Genomic DNA, 20,361 nt, shown 5'->3' on the forward strand with positions numbered 1-20,361 from the left:
ACCCCTTACCTATTGTGCCGTCTCTCCCATTCTCCCCTCTCCCTCATCCCTGGCAACCACTAATCTGCTTTCTAGCTCTGTAGATTTGCCTAATCTGGACATGTTATATGAATGGAATCAGGCAGTATTTGTCCTTTTGTGGCTAGCTTCTTCCCTTGACATCATGTCTGCAAGGTCCATGTTGTAGCACGTGTCACCACTTCATTCCTTCTTATGGCCGAGAAATACTCCATGGTATGGATGGACCACATTTTGGTTGGTGGACATTTGGGTTGTTTCCACCTGTGGGCGATTGTGATTAGTGACAGCAGCCATTTAAATCATGCACAAAGAGGCAGCAGGTAAGACAAGTCTGAGGCAGGCACTGACCTTACATATTCCTTCACCGACTCTTATCACCTCCCCTCACATGGAGCCCAGGCTGTGCCTTCTCTCCTAGACCTCAGCCACATTTGGGTCCGCCAGGAGCGCCTTAGCAGCAGAAGTGCTTTGACCGAAGCAGTAACCCCAGGGCGGGAGGTGATGGGTCCTGGGTGAAGCAAGGAGTAACCCTTGTTTCCCCCACCCCTTTCCATTCTTCCTGTGCCTAGATTTCCCTTCCACCCCTTCCTGACTCCTTGCCTTCCTTTTTTAAAAATTAATTAATTAATTAATTTTAATTTATTTATTTATTTATTTTCGGCTGCATTGGGTCTTCGTTGCGGTGCGCGGGCTTCTCACTGCGGTGGCTTCTCTTGTTGCAGAGCACCGGCTCTAGGCGTGTGGGCTTCAGTAGTTGTAGCACGCGGGCTCAGTAGTTGTGGCGCACGGGCTTAGTTGCTCTGTGGCATGTGGGTTCTTCCCCGACCAGGGCTCGAACCCTGCATTGGCAGGCGGATTCTTAACCAATGCACCACCAGGGAAGCCCCGTTGCCTTCCTTTTTTAATACAAATTCCAAGTCGCCTCAAAGCCCTTTAGCGTCTGGAATTGGGTGGGCCCTGCTCATCCCTGTCCTGCTCTCTGCAGAGGGACCGTGTGCGGCCTTACAGAGATTTAACACGTAAAAAGCAGTTACGTTTTTGCAAAGGATATTTTTCAAAACTATACTTATTCTCCAGGATTTCACCTCTTCTCTACCCATAATATCATGTCCCTGAAACTAATAACCAGGAGGAAGGGGGACCTAAAAATCCTAGCCGCCTCAGCCTCTCGCAAGTGGAGTTTCTAGACCACATTCCAGGGAATACATTTAAAATTCCTTCTTGACCACTTCCTGATTTCTGGTTTGTTTTGTTTTGACTCTCACTGAGTCCTCTTTCAGCTGGGGCCCAGGGATCTTTCGCGAAGCTCTGCAACCCCAGCTCCCAGCTCTTTTGTGAATCTCTGCAACCCCAGCTCCCAGCTCTTTTGTGAATCTCTGCAACCCCAGCTCCCAGCTCTTGGCTGTGCATTTACAGTTGTGTGCATGTTCTCACCGCTCTGCATCCTTTTGTTTTTCTAGTGAAGTGGCGACTGAGGTGCCATTCCGCCTCATGCACCCCCAGCCTGAGGACCCAGGTCAGTCACGCATTATCTTGGCTTTCTCTAATCCTTTCCCGCTCACAGATTTATTACGTACTCACTGCTAGTCTTCCTTGACCGCATCTCTGAGCACAGGCAGGGCCAGGTGGCCGAGGTTCCAGGCCACCTTCAAGTGCCTGTGCCCCCCCTCCCAGAAATGAGTGCTCGGCTGCTAGGTCATGGCCAGGTGGCTTGTCCACTTCCGGTGAGTGTGTGGAGGACGTAGCATCCCTGCTTGGATGTGGGCTGTCTCGTTTGGTTTTATCAGGAATGATTTAAAAGCAGAAGCTTTGCTGTGAACAGATGTGGATTCATTTTTTTTTTCTTTAATGTTTTTATCCTTGTGATGAGAAGTCTTAGGATCTACTCTCTCATTTTTAAAAAAAATATTTATTTATTTATTTATTTATTTGGCTGCGCCTGGTCTTTGCTGTGGCGTGTGGGATCTTTTAGTTGCGGCATGCCTGCGGGATCTAGTTCCCTGACCAGGTGATGGAACCCGGGCCACCTGCTTTGGGAGCGCGGAGTCTTAACCACTGGACCACCAGGGAAGTCCCCAGACCTGGATTTAGATTTAAAGAAAATTTGAGTGAAAAGTAAATTTGACAAACTGAGGCTTTTGCATTTCATTTGGAAGCATTAATAGGAATTTAGAAGATGATGAGTATTTCTGACAATGGCAGTTATGATGAGAATACAGAAAATACTAGAAAAGAGGGTCAGGCTGGGTTCCTAATACCTTGGCTCCTTTGAATTGTAAATCCGTTGGCTCTTGTATGGATGTTAAAAGTAAATTAAGCAATGGTTGTGCAGCTCTGTGAGCAAACTAAAACCCATGGGCCTGTACATGTAAACATGTAAATTGTATGATATGTGAATTAGATCTTTTTTAAAAAAAATAAATTTATTTATTTATTTATATTTATTTTTGGCTGCATTGGGTCTTCTTGCTGCACACGGGCTTTCTCTAGTTGCAGCGAGCAGGGGCTGCTCTTCGTTGTGGTGCGCGGGCTTCTCATTGCGGTGGCTTCTCTTGTTGTGGAGCACGGGCTCCAGAAGTGCGGGCTTCAGTAGTTGTGGCACGCGGGCTCAGTAGTTGTGGCTCGTGGGCTCTAGAGTGCAGGCTCAGTAGTTGTGGCGCACGGGCTTAGTTGCTCCGTGGCATGTGGGATCTTCCCTGACCAGGGCTCGAACCCGTGTCCCCTGCATTGACAGGCAGATTCTTAACCACTGCGCAGCAAGGGATAAATGAAGCAGCAAAAATAATGTAGGTGCAATCTCAGAAATTCTGAGGAAAAATTCTCCGCTGTGTGTTAAGGTGGCTTAGTTGGCAGGAAAGAAAAATGGACCTGTCTGGATGAGAACCCTCCCGAGTTATAGTAATTAAGAACATTTTAAGTAAAAGTGGTGTAAACAAGCAGGGTTTTTGTTTCTTATTTTTTATAAAAAGCTTTTCTATGTTGATAATGAAATGGCATTTAAACATTAGAATGAGCCCCATATTCATTTTGGCTTTGTCTCAAAACTATTTTGTCTCAAAGTATCTCTTCCAAATATTTTAGATTCAAATAGTCAAAACTTTTGGAAGTTTGCCAAAAACTTCCCTTGGGGGAAAAATACAGTCTAACCATATTTTTTTTTAATTCATTTATGCTTGTATCATTAAAATACTATTTTTAACTATGTGAGACTGAGACACATTCTGGTCCCTTTCAAGGACATTCTAAAAGGCTATTTTAAAACTATGACCGGAGAAGATGTCATAGTTTGTGTCAGATCATTTTCTGGCCCCGTGAACAGACTTTATGACTTCACTTGGGGGAAGTGGAGTTATTCCTTTTCTGGGTATGACATTTTCCTGTTCCAGTCATTATGGCCCTCACAGTGAACATATCATAACATCAAGGCTAAACCAATGATCTTTTATACCGTGAGATTTCAGGGAGAAAGGACAAATCACCCCATGGCCTCAAAGTTTTGATTTCCAGAGGTTTATGAGTCCCAAGTTTCATTCACAGATGCCTGCTCACATCTTACCTGCCTGGTCCCCGGTGCCCCGAGTTGAGACGGGTAGATGCTAAGCAGAGAAAGCATAAGTTGGAGTTAAGAAGCCCTGCCAGGGCCAGGGGCCAAGTAATTTGTATGTAATAAGTTCTGGAGAAATGCTACCAGAACTTATTACATACAGGGTGGGGTGGGGGTCCAGGATGGTTCTTTTTTTTTTTTTTTAATTTTATTTATTTATTTATTTTTGGCTGTGTTGGGTCTTCATTGCTGCATGCGGGCTTTCTCCAGTTGCTGCGAGCCAGGGCTACTCTTCGTGGTGGTGTGAGGGCTTCTCATTGCGGTGGCTTCTCTTGTTGCGGAGCACAGGCTCTAGGTGCACGGGCTTCAGTAGTTGTGGCACGCGGGCTCAGTAGTTGTGGCTCGTGGGCTCTAGAGCGCAGGCTCAGTAGCTGTGACACACAGGCTTAGTTGCTCCGCCGCATGTGGGATCTTCCCGGACCAGGGATTGAACCCGTGTCCCCTGCATTGGCAGGTGGATTCTTAACCACTGTGCCACCAGGGAAGTCCCATCCAGGATGGTTCTCGCCCAGGGTCATTTTGATGAGTCAGCCTCTCTGTAGGTCCCCTGTGGTTAGCAGCCCACACAGACACTTCCCTCCTGGTACTGCCTTCCAGATGGGCACAAGAGATAAGGGCAGTGGCTCAGCCCCGCCACAAGCTCCCCCAAACCCTCTGGAGCTGTGCAGCCTCACTTAGCTCTTCCTGGCTCACCATGGTGGGTGGTGAGGCAATTACACTAGGACTTTACTAGGTGGGCAGCAGAAAGCTAAAAACAAGAACAAAAACAGGGGGCTTCCCTGGTGGCCCAGTGGTTAGGAATCCGCCTGCCAGTGAAGGGGACACGGGTTTGATCCCTGGTCCGGGAAGATCCCACATGCCGCGGAGCAACTAAGCCCGTGCGCCACAACTACTGAGCCTGCACTCTAGAGCCCAGGCTCCGCAGCAAGAGAAGCCACCGCAGTGAGAATCCTGTGCCCCACGACGAAGAGTAGCCCCTGCTCACCGCAACTAGAGAAAGCCCGTGTGTAGCGCCGAAGACCCAACGCTGCCAAATAAATAAATAAGAAAAAATAATTTAAAAAAACAAAAACAAAAAGCAGAAAACCTCACAAAGAATTAGCAATAACCCTGGGTCTGCAAAATATATGTGAAAATCTAACCCACTCCCTGTACCCACTCCCCACCCCAAGATCAATGTGTTAAGAGAGAAATCAAACTCCCTGAGGGGCCAGGGAGTGGTTCTCAAGCTTTAGTCACCCTCTCCCCCCAGCCGCTGGAGTACTGGTTCAATGTCAAGTCCCAGGACTCACCCCTAGAGAGCCGGACGTGGAAGTCGGGCCTGGAGTGTGGGTCGTAACAGCTCCTGGGACTCTGATCTGGACAGGGTCCAAAGGGCACATAGGGAGAAAGGCTTAGAAAGGAGAAGCACAACATCAGAGGGGCTGAGGCTAATCAGGGAAAGGGTCCTAGAGGCGAGGTTGTGGCTGATTCCATCTGGGGAGGTGAAGGTTGTGGTGGCAACTTCTAGAGGAAGCGATGGTTAAAAATGCAGGGAGAAAGGCCCTCCGAGCGGGAAATGGCAGAGAAGCAGGAATTACACGCAATTCTCATGAAATGCGTATATCTAGGCCTTTTATTCCTCCACCTATAAAGTGACCTAACAAAGGAAGAAAATTTCCGGTAGACAGGATTTATGCTAATAGATCTCTCTCTCCTTTCTTCCATGCTCACAGATAAGACCAAGAAAAGGTGAGCACTGCTTGGCGTTATTGGTTCTGTGACCTCCTCCTCCACAGCCCTAATGTGACCTCTCACAGTTGTTTTTGTTTTTTCTTTTTTTGCAATGCAAGTGCCTGAATTAAGCTTTGATTGCCGAGGCATCCGCTTCAAAGAGGCTTCCCCTTCAGCAATGGCTATCTCGAATAAACACCTTGCCAGCCACCGGACTCGATCAGAGCCCGGCCGTCTCTCCCTCTCCTTTGTTTTAGAGATTTTGGCGGATTTCAGTAGCAGATCATTTGAGCCACTTGTTTTTTGTCTTTCTGCGCTTTAAATTCCCGCTCTTCTGTTTTAAATTCACCAATAAAGAGTGAGCCCTCGAAACCCTAGGCCCCCACCTCCTACCCCAGTAAAGGCAGAACCCCAGGCCTGTGCGTTGTGCTCTCCCTCTCTACCCACGACCTCGCTGTGTGGCCCCAGGTATATGCTGTGTAATTTCCAGGTCCTGTAAGTAATGAACCTTTATTTTCTAAAAGTTTCCGGATGGTTATTGCTGAAGGGCATCTTGAGTCATAACAGGAACCACAAGGGCCAGTCCAACCACAACAGTGGTTATTGATAGGCTGAGATCTGCACGAGACAAGCGCAAACCCCTTTTTGGGTCTTTCCATACACGCCCATACACGCCCTATGCTCTCAATACCTGTGCAGGGCCTGGCTTTCCTTTTGCTCCCTAGTACCAGGACATGCACACACGCATACACACATGCATACACGCGCACACATACACATACACACACACAGTTATTCCGGGCATGTATGTCTACTCTGTGGGTTCCTTCATTTTCTCTGATTTTTGTTTGTTAAAGAGATTTTACTTGCAAAACTATGAGGAGAACGGCATTGTCCCGTGTTCCATCACGTAGGAAAATCTTGATCGGTTCCTGTGTTGCCAAAGGGAGATCAAGGATCTTGTTTTCCTCAAGATCTCATTGAAAGCTTCAAAGAACATGCCATGATCAAAGTGTTCTTTGTTTTATTTTAGTTTTCAGGATGAAAATTTGGTTTTTGAGGAGTTTGCTCGCCAAAATCTGAAAGATGGAAGAGAACTTAAGGAAGAGAAGACAGACCAGGAGGCGGCTGTGGATGAGTGAAGATGCGGCTCAGGACGGGGAAATGGGGTCGTTAGCAGCATGGTAGCAGCCCCCCACAGTTAGCCCTGTAGTTATGCTAAATACCAAAGTGCGGGTCTTCTTCACAGAAATAAAGTTTGTCTCTTCTGTCCTGGTTGTGAGTCAGGCTGACTTGTTGGGGGAGCCGAGTGACGTCAACAGCACGCAAGCTGCAGCCTTGAGGGCCCCTGAGTCTGGGAAGGGAGGAGGGCAGCATCTAGAAAGGAGACCCATCAAGGCGAGAAGGCATCCTGAAATCAACGCACTCACCCGAAGGGGCCTGGTGTGTCCCGGGCTTTCTCCAGGACCCCTGGGGTAAGCTGTTTCCCTGGAAACTTGGAGGGGGAGCCGTGTGTCTAATGACCTGACCAATCCTAGCTCCAGGGCACACAAAGAGCCTCCCAAGAGAAACAGGGCAGTGGACAAATGTGGCTAAAAACACTCTTCAACTCTGAATTAACTTTTGGGTCCAAGTCCTGTTTGAGCTCTGGGCTGTTGGTTGTTTCCACTGAATGCAAACAACGAAATGCGAGTTGGCTGGTTTAAAGGGGGAAAAAAGGAATGCCTTGGGAGGACCTCAGAGTGGCTCAGAGAACTGACTTGAAGGAAGAATCTCCAGCTGCCACACCTGGGCTGGGTGGAAATCAGAGAAGGCCCGGGGTCCCAGCCCAGGGGCTCAGAGTCCTGCCCTCTAGGGTGGCCATTCACCTGCTGGTAGCTCAGAACCAAATGCTCCTGGTCTCCGAGCCTCTGGTTCCAGCGTGCCGTTTCTGGGCAGGAGAATCTGGCCCAGCTTCGGTCAGGGGATCAGTGCCCTGGGGCCAACGATGGCAGAGCGTAGCCCTGGGAATGGGTTGTCCCAGAAGAGGGGGTTCACTGTGAGTCAGACAGGCTTCTTGTTTAGACTGTCTCCATTGAGATTGGGCATAGAAGGGGTGGGGGAAAGGATGCTCGCGTCCGGGAGGAAAGTGGAGCTGAAGAAGGAGGAGACGTAACGGAGGTGATGCCAGGGCCCTGTCCTTTGCAGAATCCCCTTCTTGGCCCGTGGTATCCCGGCCTTGGGGCCTGCTAATGATGGCAGAGAGGCTGAATGGCTCTCTTGGTGGCCACGGAGGGGCTTGGGGGATGTGTAGGCTCTGGTCCATGTCTCAAGGGAACAGGATGAAAGGAGGTTGGAGAGTTCTGCACAGTTTAACCCGCTCACAGGAGGTACGAGGGTGAATGGGAGGGGGCATGTGTGGGCTGGACACTCGGGGTCAGGTCTCCAGGACCAAGAGCAGTGGTGGAGGGCCAGACACAGTGTGGGTTCCATGCATATGAAGGCTCCCACATCTGGGTTTGTTCAGCAGGATTCCAGGCTGGTTTGTGTCCTGGGGACTGGGCTTTAGACCGGAGGCTCCACTTGGGAACCTTGGACAGGATCCCATACACACAAAGCAAGGTCTGAACTTGAGTGGTGAATATGAGGCACTCTGATATTGACAGGGACGAGGATTCACTTCTGGAGGAGGAATAATAATAATAACAACACAGGCATGGGGCTTCCCTGGCTGTCCGGTGGTTAAGACTCTGCACTTCCACTGCAGGGGGCACGGGTTCGATCCCTGGTCAGGGAACTGAGATCCCGCATGCTGCGCGATGCGGCCAAAAAAAAAATTAAGAAAAAAATACAGGCAGAAAGCTGTGGGTTTGCAGGGTCAGACACGATTTCCCCATCGGCAGGCTTCCATTCCAGCCACACCCCTCTCTCAGGATACTCAGGGAGGCGGCATGCTCCTCCGGGAATCTGAGCCCTTCTGCTGCCCTCCTACCCCACAAGCCCACAGGTTGGCTGTGGTTGGCTCCCGCCCGAGATGCCGGGCAAGCCAGGGACTTGGGAGGCTGCCTGGCAGGGCCTGGTGAGAGGATCAGCCAGTTGGTTCCTGCATTGCTTGACCCCAGGATATCCTAAGTCAGGGTGGGCAGTAATAGGTCGGTCCTTTGTGTGGGTGTGAGAGCCAGAGAGAAGAGCTGGAAGGCCAGTCCCTGGAGAACAGAGGTCAGAACAGCCCTGGCCCTCCAGGTTATTCTGGTACCAAAACGCCTGACTTTCGCGTGCTGGCTAGTTTACGACCTGCAGCTGGCCGCCCCTACAAGGGCGAGCGGGTGGGAGCAGGAAGTGAGCAGCCGCTGCCCCAAACGGGATGTGGAACCTCGCCTTGGCTGGGCCTGCGCACTAGAGGCGCTGTGTCTGCTCTGGCGTCGGAAGGTAGGATGTCCCGTGTGCAGGTTGGATGTGCAGCCCAGGGTTTTCTAGGTAGGTGCAGTGGGAGAAACAGGGTGCAAAGGAGCTGAGGGTGCTGCATGGAGAAAGCGGCAGCTGAGAACTTGGGGCAAAGTTCTGCAACCTGCAACCAAAGGAGAAGTAGGGGTCCCTGCTATTTATTGGGCACCTGCCTTGTGCTAGGCACTTCACCTGTTACATCTAATCATTCCAACCATGCTTCCCATTTGTTAGATGAGGAAACTGCAGTTCAGAGAGGTTATGTACCTTACCCAAGGTCACACAGCTAGTGAGAGTTGGAGTCAAGATTTAAACTCTCGTTTCCCTGAGTCTATAACAACCAGAACTTTGCTCACCATTTTTATTTTTTTTTTGGCTACACCGTGTGGCATGCAGGATCTTGGTTCCCTGACCAGGGATTGAACCCGTGCCCCCCTGCAGTGGAAGCTCAGAGTCCTAACCACTGGACCGCCAGGGAATTCCCTTTGCTCACCTTTTGATTCTGAATGTGTATATGAGAGTTTGGGGGGGGGGGGGTCGGAGCATTTATTATTCAACAATGGCTGCCCTTAAGTTTTTCTTTAAGTTGAAAATATTATTGAGATAATTATATAGATTCACATGTAGTTGTAATCCACCCATCTTTTTCAGATTCCCCCCTTTTTACTTGTATTCATGTGTGTGTATTTAGTTCTCTACAATTTTATCACGTGTAGATAACTTCTTTTTAGAGTGTCTGTTTTCCTATTCCTTTAACATTTTTCACTGCTTGCCTCCCAGTCTAATATCACAACCCTAAGGGTTTAGTTTACTTATGCTTGGGGGGTGGGCAGGGAGGGGGCGGCAGCTGGGTGCACTTGGAAATGTATGGGGGTGGTATTTGGTTGACACAGGTCCTGGGGGCCAGGGGAACTACGTGTCGCACACAGTAAAGCAAATGTCCTGCTCCAGATGTCAATCATAACCGCAGTTCAGGGTAAAATAAGATAATTCCCATGTTTTCAAGTGCATCCTTTATCTATTCTAACGTGAAGCGGTTCTTTTTGACAGGAGGTGCACTTCTACATTGACAGGTCGAGAAGAAAGATTAGGTTGGATGTGAAGTGTGTTATTACTGCCACCTTGCTATGCCCTTAAGGTTGGGTAAACTCGGGGAGCAGCATATTGTTAGAGATGATTCACAGCGTGACTCATTGCATAAGGAGGTACGGGCGAATGTGCTCTTACAGGCGTGCCACCTTGGGGGAGGTCTCCAAGGGAACAGCACTCTGCAGCCACCAGAGAACACAAAGCCTTCTTTGCTCATCAGAGAAAATATGGCAGTTATGTTCCTCTGATTTAAGAACATAATATAGTTCTTACTAAGCCTAATACTCTTTTTAAAAATATACTTTTTATTTTCACATAGTTTCAGATTTACAGAAAAGTTGCAAAGAAAGTACAGTGAGTTCTCCCATACCCAGTTTCCTCTAAATTATTAACATCTTACATTAGGATGGTGCATTTGCCACACTGAATGAATCAATATTTACATATTATTATTAAACTAAAGCCCATTCTTTATTCAGATTTCCTTAGTTTTTACCTAATGTCCTTTTTCTGTTCCAAGATCCCACATGACATTTAGTCATCACATTTCCTTAGGCTCCTCTTGGCTGTGACAATTTCTAGTACTTTTTCATAATTGCAAATAGACTCCTATTCAGCCACAGTCTCTACCTCCCAACGCTCCCTTGCGTTCACGTTCATGCCCTTGGCTTTTCGCCTCTAAAATGATGGATCCTGGAACCCTGGTATCCCCTGAGCATCTAACGGGTATAGGCAACAGCACACCGAGACATCTCAAGCTCAGTTTGCTCCAAACCAAGTTCATCTTCTCCTCTAGGCCTACTGTGCTCAGTGGGGCGTTCTTCCCTGCAAAGTCCCGTATCTGGGAGGCATTCCGACTTGCCCTGCTCCCTAATCTCCTGACTAGGAGCAGCTGGTCCCTCTTCTTCCCTCTACTATGTCTTCTGTCTGTCACCTCCTCTACTCCACCTCCACAACTACCTCCTCGGTTCTGGCCCAAATCAGCATTGCCTGGATTGGTAAATCACTTTATTTTTTAAAAAAATATTTATTGATTTATTTATTTTGGCTGCACCAGGTCTTAGTTGCGGCACACGGGATCTTTAGTTGTGGCATGCAGACTCTTAGTTGAGGCATGAGAACTCTTGCGGCATGCATGCGGGATCTAGTTCCCCGATCAGGGATAGAACCCTCCTCTGCTTTTCAAAAACCCTTCCGTGGCTCTGGTGCCCAGAGGATAACGTCCTTGCTCCTGAGACAAACAGAGGCGGCTTTGGGTCCTGGTGCAGCTCACCTTCCAGACTCCCCACAACCTGACCAGTGGCTCACCAGCAAATCCAAATCCCTTGTCATCCTCCCAACTTGCCTAGTAGTCTCCTGCCTTTTTGTGTTTTCCTGGAAAATTCCCTCCATCCCCTCGCCTTTCAGTTCAAATCTCCAAACCAGGCTGGGGTCACCCGTCCTCTGGAGAGGCTCCCCTGACACCTCCGGCAGAGTTATCACTCTTTCTCCTGTTGTACCGTCCCTCCCCCTACAACACCCTTAGATTTTTGCACTTATGTATCACACTACATTGTAATTAATTGATACAAAAATCACCAACCTCTGTGTGGAGATGCAGGACACCCTCCCCTCTGTGCCCTTATTAGTCAGCTCCTTGCTGTCATAACAAAGTACCACAGACCTGGGGGCCTAAACAACAGAAATGTATTTTCTCACAATTCTGGAGACCAGAAGTCTGAGATCAAGGGGTCGGCAGGGTCAGATTCTTCTGAGGCCTCTATCCTTTTCTTGCAGATGACTTCTCTGTGTGTCTTCGCATGGTCTTCCCTTGGAGCCTGTCTGCGTCCAAATGTCTTCTTATTGATGTAAGGACACCAATTGTATTGGATTAGGGCCCATCCTAATGGCCTCATTTTAACTTGATTACCTCCTTAAAATTACCTCATTTTAACTTGATTATCTACCTATCTCCAAATACGGCCACATTCTGAGGTACTAGAGGATTAGGACTTCAGCGTGTGAATGTTGGGAAGGGGGACACAAGTCAGCCCATAACGAGACCCTTCTCTCCTCTTTCTTCCTATGAGCTCCTTCGAGCCTCAGCTTCCTGGGAGGCCTAGCCCTGAAGGGTCAAGGACTTGGGAATCACATAGTCCCAGTTCAAATTCCGCCTCTCATGCATTCCTTGGGAGACGTATCTGAACCTCAGGTCTTCATCTCTAGAATGAGACCATCAAGCTTGCTCTGGGGGACATGTGTGTGGACTAGAATCGCTGGTCAAGTGTCTGGTGTGTGGCCGGTGGGCCGTATACGGGAGCCATCACTGTCCTCCCGCGTTGTGGAACTTTCTGTGACGATGGAAATGTTCTGTATTTGTGCTGTCCCCTGTGGTAGCTGCTATACCACATGCAGCTGAAATGTGGCTAGTGTGACCGAGGAACTGAAAATTTAATTTTAATTAATTGAAATTGAAATTGAAGTAGCCACACGTGGCTAGTGGCTACAGCACTGGGCAGCACAGCTGGGTTCACCAGGGGTCCCCAGCGTGTCCCAGAGTGTTCCTGCATTAGGCCCTGACATGCTCTGTCTTGGCGGTGAATCCAATTCCCCTGGCCATGTCCCCACGCCAGATGCTCCTCTGTGGCCCCTGGGGGGGGGGTCTCACTTATTTTGCCTCTGGAAAGCATTGCCCAGTGCAGTGGGGGCCAGAGCGTGCTGACCCGCAGGCAGGACAGGAGCCACTGTGTCTCTAGGAGCAGCCCTTTTAAAGGGCAAGGGGAAAATTGTGCAGCCCCTCAATACCTCAGAATGTGGCTGTATTTGGAGATAGGGTCTTTAAAGAGGATTTGCCCTTCTCAGGTGGCACCAAACCCTTCTCCACCTGGATGTCCCATAGGGCAGCAAAAACTCAGCTGATCTCACCTCCAACTTCACTCCCACTCCTCCAGCTGTCTTAGCTGGGAAGGAGGGGCTTATCTCAAATTGCCTCTGCCTCTCCTCCAGCTACCCTCCTAAATCCACTTCTCTGTCTCCCCAGCCCCTCCCAGTAATCCAGGGCAGCCACCTGCCCCGATTGCTTCAAAGCCTGGATCACAGGCCTCAGTGATTTAGACCCGCCCAGGGTTAAGATGGCTCAGGGGCTTCCTGTTGCCTTCAGGACTCAGCCTAAAAGACCAACCCCCTTATCAGGTTTACAAAGGCCCAGTCTGACCTGCCCGCCCACACGCTCATCTCTTCAAGTATTTTCCTTCCTTCAGGCTACAGTTTCCCTTTTTTCCAGAGATGTGTTCTTTCTTGCCTCCAGGTCTTTGCACAATCTCATCTCTTGCCCTGGAACAGGGGTCCCCGGTTAGGGATAACTCCTCACATTTTCCGTCTCACTTTATCTTTTTCTCCAGGAAGCCTTCTCGGATGGAACTGTATATCCCTGTTCCGGCATCCCAGAGGCCTGTCCAAGTACTTTCTCTCCTGCATTCATGCATGCATTCACCCACTCCAAGAACTGTCTGTCGTGCAACTAACTACTAAATGCCAGACGCTTCTTCAGATGCTGGAGACACGATGCAGGGCAAGAAAGACAGTCCTGAGCCGCCTGGAGGTCACTTACATTCTTGAAGGGGAACATTAAAGATGAAAAAGAGTGAACACAGAAATAAAAAAAAAACCCCACACAAATTGTGTCCCAGGAAGAAAAGAAACAGACGCTAAAACCTGTGGTTCTGACACCACCGGTGGGGGCGAAGAGACACCCGGCAGGGGCGCCACCTCCGGCTGCGCGCGCGGCCGGCAGGGGGAGCGGAGGGGCGGAGCTGGAGACCGCGGTCCCGGCCCCGCCCCTCAAGGCCCCGCCCCCCGGCCCGGCTCGGCCCCGGCCCCGGCCCCGCCCCCGCCCGCTGTGCGCGCGCTGGCCCGGCAGCATGGCGGCGGCGGCGGGTGCCCCTCCGCCGGGTCCGCCGCAGCCGCCTCCGCCGCCGCCGCCTGAGGAGTCGTCCGACAGCGAGCCCGAGGCGGAGCCCGGCTCCCCGCAGAAGCTCATCCGCAAGGTGTCCACGTCGGGCCAGATCCGCCAGAAGGTGAGCCCGCGGCGGCGGCCCGGGCGCGCGCCCCTCACGCCGCGGCAGCCCCGTGAGGCCCGCAGTTCGGCCCGAGCAGCCGCCCAGGCCCGGCCCGGCCCGGCCTAGGGTCCCGCCGGGCGCCGCTGCCCGGACGGAGCGCGCTCCGCGGGGTAACGGACCAGGCGCCCGGGGCTGAGCGCGCCCCCCGGCGGGGCGGCGGCGGGGACCCCGGGCCGGGGAGCAGGTGGGCGCCGCGCGGGGCCGGGCGGGCGGGGCGCTTGGCGGGGCGGGCCGCGAGGAAGCCCCGCGCCGCGAGGACCGGGAGGGACAGGCCTGCAGGCTGGGGGGCGAGCGCACCAGAAATGGGGACTCCTGGCTGCGTCCGGCCGGCGAGCGCTCCCCGACTCGGGTTCTGCACATTTCTGAGGACGGATCGGGCTCTTTCCCGCTGGGTGCTCTGCACTCACCTGTGGCCCCTGAGAAATCCGATTGGACCCAGGTGTGGGGCTCTTCCCTTCCCTCCCCTCGCGTGGATTTTCGTGCGGGAAAGGGCAGGGATGCGCGTCCCGTGACCGTCTCTCTCTCCCTCCTCGGGAAAGCGGGGAGAGGGGGCTGTCCCTGGCTGCGCACCCGCTTGGCATCTCACTCTCGGTGGAGAACTCCAGACGCGAAGTGTTAGCTGCAGAAAGACGCATTTCCTTTCTGCAGGAGTAAAGTTGCACCCTTTGTTTTCCCATTGCGGTTTCTGTTGCAAACTGCTTTTGGGTTTTGCTGCAGGTGAGCCCTCTGTGGTAGCACACGGCTTCCTCAGGCAGGTGGTTGGACAGGTGGCTGAGGGCAGACTGGGTCTGTGGACAGCCTGGGCAGATCCAGCTGGCACAGACTATCTCATCCCGCTGCAGTGCGCTTTTCCTCCAGGGCCAGTGAGTTCAGCTGGTACTTTTACCGTGGGAGCCATTTCTTGCTTAATCTTATGTCAGCCTCTGAGACCTGGGGTGGGGTAATCTTTTGTCCTAATGTTACAAACAGTTTTATTGTGAAGTGCTCCAGTTATTCAGCACATAGGTATTGAACACCTCCTTTGTTCCAGGTATAACAGTAATAGTAATAATTATAACGCTAGTAATTCTCCAATGCTTACTATGTGCCAGGCACTTTTCTTGGGTTAACTTTACAGCACTTTACATGGGTTAACTCATTAGCATTGGTGATAACGCACTGTGTTGGGTGTTGCCTGTCATTCCCTTCTTATGGAATTGGAGGTGGAGAGGGTAAGTGTCTTGCCCGGGGTGTCACTGGTAGTAACTTGGATCTGGATCTGAACTATGGTCAGGATCCCAAGATGGAAGGCAGTTTCTCCATTTCGGGGTTCCCAGCCTGTAGGAGGAGATGGACACCCGTGCATGTGGCAGTATGATGTAGTAAGTGCTGTGGAAGCTTCGAGGAGTGAGAATCCAGCTACCCTGGGAGGCAGGATCTTGCGGGAAAGAGTTTGTCAGGCTAAGTAAGGAAAGAAGGACTTTCCACCTAGTTGAATGTTGTATCTGCAGATCTAGGCACACCTGGGAATGGTCAGAAGGTGAGTGGGTCAGATTGAGAGGAATGAGGAAGAGACTGGAAAGGTAGATCAGGCTGGATTTTGAAAGGATAGCCCTGGAGTTGGGTTTGTGGCCTTGGGCAAGAGGGAGCCACTAAGGATTATTCAGAGCATGAGAGTGATGGGTCAGAGGTGCTTCTAGAAAGATCTCCAAGTAGCCCTAAATGGTACTGATAGGAGTTGTTCTCACCTGTTGCTTGGTCCTCAAGCATGGTGTGTGCCCAGTATGGGTTGGATCATGTGATTTACAACTGTTATTAAGATTTGATCTCTCAGAGATTCCAGTGTTTGTCCAGAATTCTGTTCTTAAGGAGGCTTTTTTTTCCCTCTTAAAACAATAGCTGTTATACCAGCTGTTCTGGCTGAGGAGGAGTGATGGGTAGAGTGTTAAAAATACACCCTGAGGACTTGAGTGTCTGAGTACAGTCACATCTGCTGTACAAATAGCTTAAGGTTGAGTTTTCTTTTGTGTTGTTAGAGATTGATGGAATGTGAGGTTTACTGTGTGTGTGGTAGCTCCCAACCTCCCTTCCCCACTCCCCCTTTTAAAGCAGATAAGCCATTCAGAAAATTCCTCTGGTATATGTGGTGCACAGGGGAAATATCCAGAATGGTATGGGGTATCATTCTGAGTCCAGAAAGGAACGACCCACTTTAAGTATTTAAAACAGAGAGTGTTCAATGGGGAGTGGTCGCGCAGGTGCTGAAGAATTGAGAATGCAAACAGTGGGCAGTGAGGCAACTCTGTGATGAGGCAGCAAACAGGAAACCACTGCCACCCCGAAGCTGGAGGACAAGCCGGGAGGCAGCATATCAGGAACAGCTACCACTCGCCAGAGGCTGGAACCACCATGGGTCATCTGGCGGGGGCTGGAGGCTTGGAAGGACACAGCTGCTCCTGGAGACTCACCCCATGCCCCCTCCTGCTTGGGAAACCCAGCCTGCAGGGATCAGCCCATCTGCAATTTGGAGTAGAGCGGAAGAGTGAGGAATGGCACTGAGGACAAGCTGGCCCAGGACCGGAGCTGTATGTGTGTCAAGTTTGTGAAACATTAGTCCAGTGCGAGCTAGAGCTGTCTTAATGGAAAAAGAAAAGGAAGTGTCTTATAACAGTGCTTCTCACATTTTCATGTGCAGACACGTCCCCTCAGGATCTTGTTAAAATGCAGATTCTGGTTGAGTAGGTCTGGAGTGGGGCTAGAGGTTCTGCATTTATCACCTCCCAGGAGATGCTGCTGGTCATGGACCAGACGTTGAGAAACAAGACCATAACGACGTGTGTAAAGAGAAGCCTTACCAAGCGCCAAAAAAAATCTTTATTCGTGAGGTTCTTTTAAAACTTTTCCCCAAGTCTTTGATGGGGAAAGTCTTTGAAAATTTGATGTGTATAGATTTGAGATGGTCGTTTATTAGTTTAGCATTTCATGTATGTCTGATATTTTCATATGTTCCAACTGTCCCCAGCAAACACATTACTTCTTTTCATTTCCTTACCATAGTACACAGTAGTGATTTTATAGGACCACATACCTAGTGTGGAAAAAAGAAAATGGAACTAATACACTGGTAAATTAGTTTATGAATACATTATAAGGTATTTTGAAATCTGAGTAGAGAACAGTGTGATTCTGTGAAGCCTTATCAGTTAAGATGGAGCTTAATTTATTTAAAAGTTTTTAAAAAGTTAACATTTTTGGCTTTGGGCATTAAAGTGCTTATATTCTTAATTTCAAATTTAAACAAAGTATTTTTTCCATTGTGAAATGAAGACTAGTAGAAATTAAGTAAAATGTTCAAGTTGTAAAATACCTAAAAAACTGCTTTACTGGGCTTCCCTGGTGGCGCAGTGGTTGAGAATCTGCCTGCCAATGCAGGGGACACGGGTTCGAGCCCTGGTCTGGGAAGATCCCACATGCCGCGGAGCAACTGGGCCCGTGAGCCACAATTACTGAGCCTGCGCGTCTGGAGCCTGTGCTCCGCAACAAGAGAGGCCGCGATGGTGAGAGGCCCGCGCACCGCGATGAAGAGTGGTCCCCACTTGCCGCAACTAGAGAAAGCCCTCACACGGAAACGAAGACTCAACACAGTCATAAATAAATAAATAAAAGAACGTGAATTTCTTAAAAAAAAAACTGCTTTACTAAGACAAAATTCACATACCATACAGCTCACTCATTTAAAGTATACAGTTCAATGGTTTTTAGTATATTCACGGTTGTGTAATCATCACCACAGTCAGTTTTAGAACATTTTCATCACCCCAAAAAGAAACCCATGGGACTTCCCTGGTGGCTCAGTAGTTAAGAATCCACCTGCCAATACAGGGGACACGGGTTCGATCCCTGGTCCAGGAAGATCCCACGTGCCACGGAGCAACTAAGCCTGTGCGCCACAACTACTGAGCCTGTGCTCTAGAGCCCTCAAGCCACAACTACTGAGCCCGCATGCCACAACTACTGAAGCCCGTGCGCCTAGAGCCCGTGCTCCGAAACAAGAGAAGCCACTGCAATGAGAAGCCTGCTCGCCACAACTAGAGAAAGCCCACGTGCAGCAACGAAGACCCAACGCAACGGAAAAAAAAAAAGGAAACCCATAACCATTAGCATTTACTCCCCATTTCCTCCCAACTCTCTCAACCCTAGGCAACTGCTAGTCTGCTTTCTATTTTGTGGATTTGCTGATTCTGGACATCTCATATAAATATAATATGCAGTATGTACCCTTTGTGTCTGGTTTCTTTCACTTAGTAAAATGTGTTCAAAATTCATCCACGCTGTAGCCTGTGCCAGTACTTCTTTTCGTTTTATTGCTGAGTAATATACCATTGTATGGATGTACTACGTTTTATTTACATTCATCTGTTGATGGGCATTTGGGTTATTTTCACTTTTTGGCTATTCTGGATAATGCTGCTATGAACATTCATGTACATATTTCTGTGTGTACATATGTTTCATTTCTGGTGGATATATACCTAGGAGTAGATTCGCTGGGTCACATGGTAACTCTATGCTTAGTCTTTGAGAAACTGCCAGACTGTTTTCCAAAGTGACTGCACTATTTTACATTTCCACTAGTAAGGTATGAGGGTTCCAGTTTCTCCATGTCCTCAGTTGTTTTATCTTTTTGATTATAGCTATCCTAATGGGTGTGAAGTGGTAAAAAAGTTTTTTTTTTTCCTTAAATATTTATTTATTTATTTTTTGGCTGTGTCGGGTCTTAGTTGCAGCACGTGGGGTCTTTCGTTGTGGCACGTGGGCCTCTCTCTAGTTGTGGCTCGCGGGCTTAGTTGCCCTGAGGCATGTGGGATCTTAGTTCCCTGACCAGGGATTGAAGTGGCATCCCTTGCATTGCAAGATAGATTCTTAACCACTGGACCACCAGAGAAGTCCCTAAAAGGTTTTTTTAAAGCTAGTATGTAGCAGTATTTAAGAGTCTAAACTTTGGTGTCACGAACAAGTCTCCAAACCTCTCAAGACTTGGTTTCCTTATCTGTAAATAGGGAAAATACTAGTTCTTGGGTAACGAGTGGTGACAGTAAATGTTAGGTGTGTGTTCCTGAGCCTCAGTTTCTATCTCTGCAAAATAGAAGTGATAATAATAGTTCTCAGATCTGTAAAATAAAAATGACGGTAACTCATAGAATCAAGTGAAGTAGTCTTTGTGCAACGCTCATTTAGCGTTGAGCCTGGCATATTATGAGCATTCAATAAATGGTTGCTTTTATGATTATTTCTGTCTTTCTGATTGTTCACTTTTTATATCTTGACTAGTAGCCATCCCCCTGAACCCCTCTGCCCCCAGCTCAAGCTGATCTGGGTGAGTCTCCATCTCTAGCAGCCAGAACAGCAAATAAAAACAAATCTGGCAGACAGTTAACAGTGAGTATCTTTTTAAAAAATTGTTAATTTATTGAATACTAGTGGGAATAGCATGGGCTAGGTGTTATTTTCTTTATTTCACAGATTCAGTTTAACTCAGCAAATAGTGGAGACCTTAAAATTGTTCAGTGTGCTGGCACTTGGGGGGGCCTTCCTGAGCAACAAAGAACACCCCTAGAGCTAGTAGTCTGAAGAAGGCGTTAATAGAATAACCACATAGGTATTGTAGGGTTGTTCTGGTGATGAAAGGACTCTAAATCTAATGTCTGGTGTCTTTGTAAAAGCAAGAGGAGGAAGATTTGGACACAAAGGAACACACAGAGAAAAAAGCCATGTGAAAACAGAGCCAGCGATTTAGATCTGTGCTGTCACAAACCAAGGACCAGGTGGGGCCACTAGAAGAGGTAATAGATAGAATCTCCCCTGGATCCTTTAGAGGGAGCGTGGCCCTGCTGACACCTTGATTTTGGACTTCTAGCTTCCTGGACTGTGGGACAACAAATTTCTGTTGTTTAAGCCTCCCAGTCTGTGGCCTTGGTTATAGGGCAGCCACAGGAAATTAACGTAGGGCATGTACTGACTCTGAAGGGGACGCCAAGGGGCTGAGCTCTGTGAAGCAGTCAGAAATGCCTGTGGGACCTGAGGTATTGGGATCTGCCAAAGGGCAGCAATCCTGGGTGAGCTCCCTCAATTTGGTTTAGGATCCCAAAAAGCCACTTCCAAGGAATGAGGAGGATTAGAAGTAGGACTTCCAAAGGCCTGCAGTCATGCTTCATAGCATGTCAGGTCTCTGAAATTAAGGTAATCCCAGAGTGCTGTTGTTTTTAGGTGCTTAACAGAAGCAACTTCAGTCCTCTGTAGAGGGAGATGACATCATCCAGTCGTCCAGTTATTTTCACAAGCCATGTTGTAAATTCACTGTTTGGTGTTCAATGAAGAACAGACACACGGGGAGGCAAGGCCACGTGAATTAAAACCAATGGAAACAGCAGACTA

At 49.2% G+C, this 20,361-nt stretch overlaps 2 protein-coding genes across 6 annotated transcripts in view; both read left to right on the top strand.

Annotated features, from left to right (window-relative positions):
• The window catches only part of SAG (S-antigen visual arrestin), a 35,089-nt gene extending 28,476 nt beyond the window's left edge, over window positions 1–6,613 (top strand). The window contains exons 13-15 of the mRNA XM_082466297.1: window positions 1,482–1,537; window positions 5,341–5,356; window positions 6,372–6,613. Coding sequence (XP_082322423.1) covers window positions 1,482–1,537; window positions 5,341–5,356; window positions 6,372–6,480 — 181 coding nt within the window. The 3' untranslated portion in view covers window positions 6,481–6,613. The remainder of the gene's footprint in view (window positions 1–1,481; window positions 1,538–5,340; window positions 5,357–6,371) is intronic.
• Window positions 6,614–13,732: 7,119 nt separating this feature from the next.
• Window positions 13,733–20,361, top strand: part of DGKD (diacylglycerol kinase delta) — a 110,712-nt gene continuing 104,083 nt past the window's right edge. For 4 of the 5 annotated variants that reach the window (XR_014265066.1, XM_082466276.1, XM_082466274.1 and 1 more), the window contains exon 1: window positions 13,733–13,905. Coding sequence is in view for 3 of the 5 variants with exons in the window: in XM_082466276.1 (XP_082322402.1) it covers window positions 13,750–13,905 (156 nt within the window). In the remaining 2 variants the exon portion in view is untranslated. The remainder of the gene's footprint in view (window positions 13,906–20,361) is intronic. The other variant, XM_082466279.1, reaches the window with a different exon arrangement.

This window comes from Balaenoptera physalus (genome assembly GCF_965194825.1).
Source record: "Balaenoptera physalus genome assembly, chromosome: 6".
In the NCBI taxonomy this organism is placed as follows: domain Eukaryota; kingdom Metazoa; phylum Chordata; class Mammalia; order Artiodactyla; family Balaenopteridae; genus Balaenoptera; species Balaenoptera physalus.